The 10,000-nt window shown below is 34.6% G+C and overlaps 1 protein-coding gene across 1 annotated transcript in view; it reads right to left on the bottom strand.

Moving 5' to 3' along the window:
• The window catches only part of LOC106875191 (uncharacterized), an 11,981-nt gene extending 2,166 nt beyond the window's left edge, over positions 1-9,815 (bottom strand). The window contains exon 1 of the mRNA XM_014923230.3: positions 9,619-9,815. Coding sequence (XP_014778716.1) covers positions 9,619-9,625 — 7 coding nt within the window. The 5' untranslated portion in view covers positions 9,626-9,815. The remainder of the gene's footprint in view (positions 1-9,618) is intronic.
• Positions 9,816-10,000: the final 185 nt, after the last annotated feature.

The following is a 10,000-nucleotide window of genomic DNA, read 5'->3' on the forward strand; positions in this document are numbered from 1 at the left end:
ACACAACAAAGCTGAAACTATTAAAGCAGTATCTCTATAACTACCCATTATTGCACTCTCATCTCAACACCTTTACTTCATATATTTAACATATGTGAAGTAATATGAATGTATGGGTGCATATACATGTACACACACACACACACACATTTTCATATACATCATAAATCTCATCATTAATTTTATGTTTAGTTTCCATATTGGCTTGGGTTATATGGCTCATCACTGACTTAGTTCTTATTTGGAGGAGCATGTCTTGGTCTTTTATTCCATTTTTGGTATGATTTCTACGACTGGGTGCCTTTCCTAATATCAACCACTTTGCAGAGAATACTGAATACATTTTATTTTGGTACAGCACTAGAGAAGATTTTATATGTAGGGCAAAACTAAAAGGCCTTATCTACATTGCATGGTCTTCATTCAATTGCCAGCCCCATTACTGTGTACTGGGTGAATTTCTTTGTAGCACCAGCATTGGAAAAGTTGCCTTGTTCAATGTAAGACTAAAAAGTCCTCTTTACCCTATGCAGTCTTCATTCTCTATCTGTTCATACTCTTGTGAACAGAAGGGGAATGACGCGGCGAGCTGGCAGAAACGTTAGCACGCTGGGCAAAATGCTTAGCAGTATTTCGTCTGTCTTTACGTTCTGAGTTCAAATTCCGCCGAGGTCGACTTTGCCTTTCATCCTTACTGGGTCAATAAATTAAGCACCAGTTACGCACTGGGGTCGATGTAATCGACTTAATCTCTTTGTCAGTCCTTGTTTGTCTCCTCTATGTTTAGCCCCTTGTGGGCAATAAAGAAATAAGAAGGGGAAGGATGTATGACCAGAAAGGAAATGATGATCAAGAGGGTGAAAAGGGAGATAATATAATATAAGTACAATGGGGGGGGGGGGCGGAACAGATTGATAGAATGGCAGATGGGGAGTGGAAGAGAAATAGTGACATGTTGGTTGTTGGTAGTTGGTTGAATAGAAGACAGTATGGGGTACATGATGGTATAGCAATAAAGATGTATCAAGGTAAGAGAGTGCAAATGATGGATAGCAACAGAGATAGGTGAGTGACAGTAAGTGAGAATGGTTAATGTTGACTAAGAGTTACACAGAGATGGAGAATGAGGGTTAGTGTTTGAGAGTGATGGTAGCGGGTATTGAATAAGAGCAGATTTGATACCATTTTTCATCACAAAGGTGTTGTAATGAAAAACAGGTAGAGGGAAACAGAGGTGACAGTCACAGAGAATAGAAGAATAATGGTAATGGATGACGATGGAAGGATTAAGTATGGACAAATTAAATGCCATCCCTGTTACACTTGTATCTTAGTATAGAGGATAAAGTAAGTGGTAGCAGATAAGAGGATAATGAATAGAACAGGAAATGGGGACAAAAAGAACATAACGTGCAAGAGACAAATGATGTATTAAACATTTTGACACCCATTTTGCCATGCTGAACCAATCATCTGGGTTCTTTGTTACCTTCTTAAGTCCAACAAACTACTCATGAGCTTACATGCCATCACACACACATGCATGCACGCACCCCCTCTCCACAAGCTTCTTTTAGTTTCTTATTTTTTTATTGCCCACAAGGGGCTAAACATAGAGGGGACAAACAAGGAAAGACAAAGGGATTAAGTCGATTACATCGACCCCAGTGCGTAACTGGTACTTAATTTATCGACCCTGAAAGGATGAAAGGCAAAGTCGACCTCGGCGGAATTTGGGCTCAGAACGTAACGGCAGACGAAATATCGCTTAGCATTTCGCCTGGCGTGCCAACGTTTCTGCCAGCTCGCTGCTTCTTTTAGTTTCTGTCAACCAAATCCACTGACAAGGCTTCAATAGCGTTGTATAGTAGAAGACATTTGACTAAGGTGCCATACAGTGGGACTGAACCTGAAACCACAAGGTCGGAAAGCAAGCTTATAAGAAATAACTACACACCCCTGTGCAATTGATAGGTAGTTATTGATTCTATGCTGGGTTCCTCTGTTCTTTTGACAGGTATCGCTATTTGTCTTGCAGGGTTTTAAGCAACCCTCCCCACTAAGGAAGTCTGGTTAGGGATCTACTTTAGCTACCAATAAGCCAGCCATGCAACATATTGTAGCAGACTGTATGGTACCAGTAGTATTCATGAGTGACCTGGTGGTCGACTACCATAATATTCTGTCCTTTAGAATATATTAAAAACATGAATTGTGTGCATTTTCCTTCTTTTATTATATATTTTTTCTCTACAACTGACCAAGCAGAGAAGGAGAAGAAGACCCATCAAGCCAAGTGAAATTGTTGCCATGGCAGATACTGGTGTGATGCAACTGTCACCCATGCTGGTGACACAGCTTGAAGTAATCCCAAAAAACTGGTTCACCAGTCAGCATCATTAGACTTTGGTTGGCATAATTGAATAGGAGCTTTATTTGCATATTCAAAACGTTTCCTGTAAACAAATTTAAAAGATATATATATATATATATATATATATATATATATATATATATATATATATATAAATAAAAAGATATTTGGCAGGAATGGCAACAAAACAAAGAAAGACCTCGATATTATGCAAATAGAGGAATGTATCTGTAAAAGTGAATAAGTGTCACATATTTTTACAGATATATTAAAAGATATATATATAGGCGCAGGAGTGGCTGTGTGGTGAGTAGCTTGCTAACCAACCACATGGTTCTGGGTTCAGTCCCACTGCGTGGCATCTTGGGCAAGTGTCTTCTACTATAGCCTTGGGTCGACCAAAGCCTTGTGAGTGGATTTGGTAGATGGAAACTGAAAAAAGCCCATCGAATATATGTATATATATATGTATGTATGTGTGTCTGTATATATTTGAGTGTCTGTGTTTGTCCTCCCCAGCATCGCTTGACAACTGATGCTGGTGTGTTTACGTCCCCGTAACTTAGTAGTTCGGCAAAAGCAACCGATAGAATAAGTACTAGGCTTACGAAGAATAAGTCCTGGGGTCGATTTGCTCAACTAAAGGCGGTGCTCCAGTATGGTCACAGTCAAATGACTGAAACAAGTAAAAGAGATATATATGTAGTGGTTTGACATACAATTTATCTGTAACCTTACAGTGTACCCTACAATTTATCTGTTGTCATACAATATGACACATCTGATTTGTAGTCATACAGCCTGTGCGTTGCATAATTAAGATTTTAATGAGCCGCTGGTTAACATTTAAACATATCATATCTTTTTACCTTCTGGTTACACTGAATATACAATGAGCCTATGAGGACAACTCTTTAAGATTGTTTTACCTGCTAGAAATAACTGCCAAATCTCCCCCAAATCCCGTGTAGTGTCTTAAATAAAAGGAACATTTATATGAGATAGAATATCTTTGATGACATATTAATTCAATCAAGGTTGACATAAGCTAAACAACAACAAACACAATTAAGTGCTCAATATCAGATTGTTACTTCCAAGGTTCAGGGTGTTCTTATTTATTGTTAACCGAAATCTTTTGATACATTGCCAACTCAACTGGAATCTTGGAAAATGCTTTAATGAAACACGGCATAATGCCATCAATAATCATAAAATCAATTAAGGATTCTTCTTGTAAATAATGTCATTAATATTTAAACAAGCTGTATTGTCTTCATTAATATGATCTTGTAGTTTGATATCCGGAACATTAAATAAGAGAGTGAAAAGAGAAAAATCTAGTGTCACTGGTAATGGTTTGTGTTGACAAAAATTAATCAGAGAACCTCGTGATTTTGAATACATTTGTATGTCATGCAGCAAAGAAGAATCTAACTTTTTAGGATTGTCTTTCTGTCTGACAAAGGAAAAAATATTATTTTCCTTTCAGATGAAATGTTAATCCATAAAAAACACTTATTCCTTTTTTTCTTCATGATATGCTAACATATCCAAATGCACAAATTTCAATATATGCTGTTGGGGCAAGTGAAATCGAAATCATAATTGAACCAAATTCGATGACTGGCACCTGTGCCAGTGGAGCACTAACAGCACCATCCGAGCGTGATCATTGCCAGAGCAGCTGTCTGGCTTCCGTGCCAGTGGCACATAAATAGCACCATTCTGCAATGAATTGGTTATACTAGCATGGAAAGCAGATGTTAAACGATGATGATGATGATGATGAAGAATAGGTGTGTTGAACAAAATGTTTTGTGGCATTTCTTCTGACTATATATTCTGAGTTCAAATGCTGCTGGGATCGACTTTGTCTTTCATTTTTTCAGGGTTGATAAAATAAGTACAAGTTGAGCACTGGGGTTGATGTGCCAAAATTTGAAACCAATATACGAATAACAAATGAAATAAACATTGGAAATGCTTTGCTCTTCACAGAAACTGCAGGAGCTACTCAGAGGTGTAGAAAGCTCTTATTCTGAAATCTATCACAATGCTGGAAATCCTTCTGCATCATCAACAGGTAACTCAGGGTTATAAGAATTTTGTCTCTTAGCTTGTACACTTTATTTGAGTTGGGAAGTGAGGACTGAATTAATCTTTGCCTATGGAAGGGTTACATCTGCTGTTTCTTGTCAATTATGACCACTTTGAGCTGGTTCCTGCTGCCATGCCTATCCCCCCTGGTGGCTTTCTTCAGTTGTGTAGTGGTGATTTGAAACCAAATCCCTAGGTATCTGGTCAGACATCACAATCAAACCAACCACAGCAATTTCACGTGATCAATCTATTAAGCAACCAGTGTCAAGCCATTGCGTGATTCAATTTTCTAGAATCTTCTCTCTGTGTCTTATACAAAGCTACTTTTTGGCACCTTAACTTTTTGCAGATTATTGAGAATGGCCAGTCCATTCACACATTCCACGTCTTGCCAAGCAGGGTGTTGAAGGCAGCTGAGAGAGATGTGCCTTCACACTTACTGGGGACATTTGTGCAGACCTTTCAGGGTCTTGGACAGAACAAACTAAAAATTCACACAATATCTCATAAGTGACTTCATTTCACATGGCTTGGTTTTTTCCCTTTCTCCTTCCATTTAATTATTGCTGTTATTATTTGTAAAAGTCCAAAACAGTTTAAACTCTTTGTGCAATAATAAAATCTTCTGTCAATTGTTTATGAGTGTTGTTACTTCTTCACACAATCCAAGAAATACATTTTCATTTACTAACTTAACAGCCACCATAGCAACATTTGATGAAATCCTCAACACACTCGTGACAATTATTTTGATTCCAGATCAATCTTCTGTAGGAAACAGTGCACTAATTTGGCTAGAAAGCCATAGCAGTTGACTTCAATAGGAAATGAAGCTACAAGCCATCCCCCGACAGATTCTTATAAGTCTCAAAGAAAATTCTTCTAAACATTGGTTATTTTATATTTTTTGGCCTGATCAAACTGTAACTTAATTGATTTTTCTATCCCCCCACCCCTGTTCATTACAGCGACTCATGACTTTTAGGTTACATAGTATTGTTTGTCATTGTATTACCTTCCAGATTTTTAGAAATAAAAAATTCTACTCTCTTAAATTATGCACCTCAATGCAGTGAAATAGCCTCTAGGTGGTTATTTGACATGCTAGAATTAGTAGTCAAATCTCCATCAAATCACACCCTTTTAAAAAAATGTAGGGCATAACACTTTGGATAATGTAGTTTTAGTTATGCTGTTTGATCAAAAGACAGGATAGCCATGATTGAAACACCTTTTCATCATAAGCCTGTTTGATTGTTACTGAACCAATCATTGTAAAATTGAGTCATTAGATTTTGAATAATTATCAATACTATTCTTGTGATGAACACAGAAGTTGCAAAAGAGTAACACTTCTCTAACATTATGAAAATTCAGTTGTTACTTTGTTACTGGATAATAAAATTTTGTGGTAATTAAAGCTATTTGATAATCATTTCTAAGGGGAATTTGAATAACTCCATTGTCTGCTTGATAATTTAACAAAGTGTGCTTTTATTTCAGTACATATTTTATGTCTGTGAATATAGCCATATATTTCTTAAAGACAAAGCTATTGCTTCTTTTATGTATTCCAATAAATAAATAAAATATTTTGTGAAACCAATGGACAGATGATAAGGTTCGCTACAAGGGAGAGTTTGTGGAACATGAAACTCCGAGTAACAGTTTTTTGTTATATTTCTGCTGTCTTTAAATAAAGTATATATATATATATATATATATATATATATATATATATATATATATAAATAATGGGCTTCTTTCAGTTTCTGTCTACCAAATCCTCTTGCAAGGATTGGGATAATAGTAGAAAGCACTTGGTCAAGATGCTGTGCAGTGGGATTGAACCCAAGACTTCATGGTTAGGAAGCATGCTTCTTATTCACACAACTACACCTGCAGTTTATTGGAAATGGCTTTAATCCTTTCAAAACCAGCCCACTTAAAATAGGCTCTTTTAAAGGGTTGAAACTTAAATTTTAAGTCTTGGACTGAAATATCAACATTACATGAAAAGTAACATAGAATTTGAATGTGTGAAAAGTTTAAGTCGCTTATTTCACTCAATCTCTCATAATTCTGAATTATTTTGAAAACTAATTCACAAAAGAATATATTCTTGCTAAAAATATTAGCTTCAAATTTTGGTACAAGGCCAGCAAGTTCGGTGGGAATAGGGGTAAGTCAATTGCATCATCCCAGTGCTTAACTGGCAGTTATTTTATTGACCTCGAATTGGTTGAAAGGCAAAGTCACCCATGGTGGATTTTGAACTCAGAACATAAAGACAGACAAAATGTTGCTAAGCTTTTTGCCCGGCGTGCTAACGATTCTGCCAGCTCACCACTTTATGCTTGTTAAAAATATTAGCACTAAAAAGGTAACAGACATATTACATCATACTGATAACAGAATGAACAAGAGCATGCAGAGAGTGCAAACCTGTGCCAAAGCAATACCAACGTCCTCTCAATGATTAGCCAGATATGATTTTTGAAAAGATACTATCTGAAATAAACTCGACTGCTCTTACAAATGAGAATACTAAAAATAAACCCGACCGCTCTAAAAAATTAAGTAAAAAAACAGGAAAAATAATCCGGAATCCTTGTCCAGTACCAAATCAATCCCAAAATCTAACCAGTTCATGCCAGTCATGAGGCCAAACATTCCTGAAAGTTTCATCCGAATCCATCCAGTGCTTCTTGAGATATCTTGTCCACAGACAAACAAACAAAGAAACAAACATAACTGAAAACAATATCTCTGCCTTTGCTAAGGCAGAGGTAATTATAATAGTGTTAGATGAGGCACAGTTAAAATGTTGGGTAGAGAACAAAGGTGCAGTAAGAGAGTGCTTCCTTATAGAATTGATAGATTTATTTGCAATGGAATGGTGGATGATGGAGATTTGAGACAAAACACCATCACAAATATGAAAGAAATACTCCATGGTGTATCTTTTTTTGCTTTTATTTTTTATTTGCTTTGGTCATTGGATTGCAGTCATGCTGGGGCACCACCTTCAAGGGTCTAGTTGAAAAATATAATCAGCCCCAGGACATATTTTTAAAGTTTGGTACTTATTCCATCAATATCTTTTTCGCCAAACCTCTAATTTACAAGGACATAAACAAACCAACACTGGTTGTAAAGAAGTTAGGGTGCAAACATACACACACACACACACACACACAGAGCAAGCTTCCACACAGTTTCCATCTACCAAATTCACCCACAAGGCTTTGGTTGGCCTGGGCCTATAGTTGAAGACACTTGCTCAAGGTGCCATGCAGTGGGACAGAACCTGAAACCACACGATTGCAAACTGTGATTCTTAACTACACAGCCATACCTGTACCTATTTCTGATTTACAAGAAATGAAATATCAATTGGGTTTAGAAAAGGGACCAGGTTTCGTTGATAAAATCTTTGTGATATTGTAAGACCATTGGGAAGGGTAAACACTATCATGTGTAGGAAATTACTTAAATTTGATGTTAAGGAAATGAGGTGATATATGCACTATTTATTCTTTGTAATAAGCCATGTTTGACTTTTATAGCTACTTAATATTATTAAACATGACCAAATGTCTGTTAAAATATCTGGAGGAATTCTTTTCATGAAAAACTTGGATGCCATATTGGAAGAGCAAATGAGAATAGGGCTACATATAGCTTTTTGTTCAAATTATAAATAAACTTGTGACTTCTACAATGGGTTCAATGGATTTAGTTGTGTTACATGAAAGTTAACTAACTAAAAGGAGAATGATTACTATAGTGGTGAAGTATCCTTAGGCACACCAGATTTATTGGAATGGAATGAAGAAATTGACAAAACAGTATTGGAAGAATTGTGAGAAAGTTTTGGATTTCATCAAATAACTCTGAATATATTTCACAAGAAAAAAGTTTGGCTAGGCAATTTGTTTACAGCACTAAGTCAAAAACTTGTAAATACCAAATGAAACAGCTTTGGCCTTTACCTTCTTATTTTTCTTTGTAGTCTGCACACAGTAAGCCAATAAAAACCAATAAAATAAAAGATAAGTATCCATGCAAAATCAATACAAGAAAATAAGTGAAATCATTGTATTGAATTACTTTTGTAGAGAAATTTTTTCTCTTTCTTCATAGTAAAGATCTAAGAGATATTGTACTTCGTCTTGGATCTATTCATCCATCAAATGAAATTATCACTTTTTCAAACATATGCTATATTTAAAACAGCAACTGTATTTTACATATCAACAATTTTTTTATACACAACTATAAATTCTTTTTTAAGTTAGCAGCCATGATAGTTCTTTTTTCATCAATGACATGAAAATAGTAAGAAACTTTTATTTAGAAGAGAAATTTCAAAGAAGCTTTTTAAACTGCATGTTTATTCTTTGTCTGTATATTTTTCTTGAAAAACTAAATTATTTTGCGTTAAAAAAAAAAAAATGTTAATATGTTATATGTAAATATGTAACAGGTTCAGATATTTTGTTATGACTTCTGTTCACAGTGTAAGTATTTAAGCGGAATAAAACATACTTTTTAAAAGAGTTGGCAATAAATTGAAAATGTTTGGATAAGTTTCATGTATGATGCAAAATAAGCACTTGACTATTGAGTGAAAATGTTGCACATGGAAAATGATCCATTGAAATAAATTTTATCATTTTAATATTTAGGTTAATGTAGTTTTTGATCATTATCGTGAAATATGATATTTAAACTTGAAGAATTTTAAAGTTAAAAATGATGATGTAAAGAAAAATAAGGACTTGAACAATGAATATGATGCTTATATTTTAAAGAACTGCTTAAGTATTTCATATAAAATTCCATTAAACAAGAGTTTAATTTTCTTTAAAAGAAATTTTAATTGTGATAACTTTACAAACAAGCACATAATTGAGGTAAAAATTAGGAGTGAAAAATAATTGGACACAATTAATAAATAAATAAGAATGATATGTAAAAAAATAAATATTATATCAAAATCTTCAGAGTTAATTGTGTTAGAATTGATGAGTTCTTTAAAATAATAAAGATAAGTTCTATGATTGAGATATAAAAAATAAATAAAAGTACATAGAAAAAGAAAAAAAATACAAAACAACAAAACAAAACAGCATTACCTGCCATGTTTCTTATTAGATTTGGAAAATAATATTTCGTTTCAAACTGATTGGAAGTAAGGAAACAAATGAAATACTGTATGGAAGCTACAGTGGAATAGGAAAATCTTTATCAATGAAGAATTCACTCAGCTTTCTTACATGTCACTGGTATTTGCAACAACAGGAAGTAGCAAAAACATCCCATGATTAACTTTTACTTGTTCTTATATAAGTTGATCATATTTTATTTTATTTTTTTTGTTTAGTTGTTGTTGCGAACAGTTCTGACTTTCTTTCATTCATTTCATTCATGCCGTCGTTCATTGAAATGGTTTCTTTAATTTCTTTATTGTCCATCAAAGAAATAATGCATTGTTTCATTAGGAGAAGAAGAATCTAT

Source organism: Octopus bimaculoides, chromosome 4, assembly GCF_046866305.1.
Source record: "Octopus bimaculoides isolate indiv1 chromosome 4, ASM4686630v1, whole genome shotgun sequence".
In the NCBI taxonomy this organism is placed as follows: domain Eukaryota; kingdom Metazoa; phylum Mollusca; class Cephalopoda; order Octopoda; family Octopodidae; genus Octopus; species Octopus bimaculoides.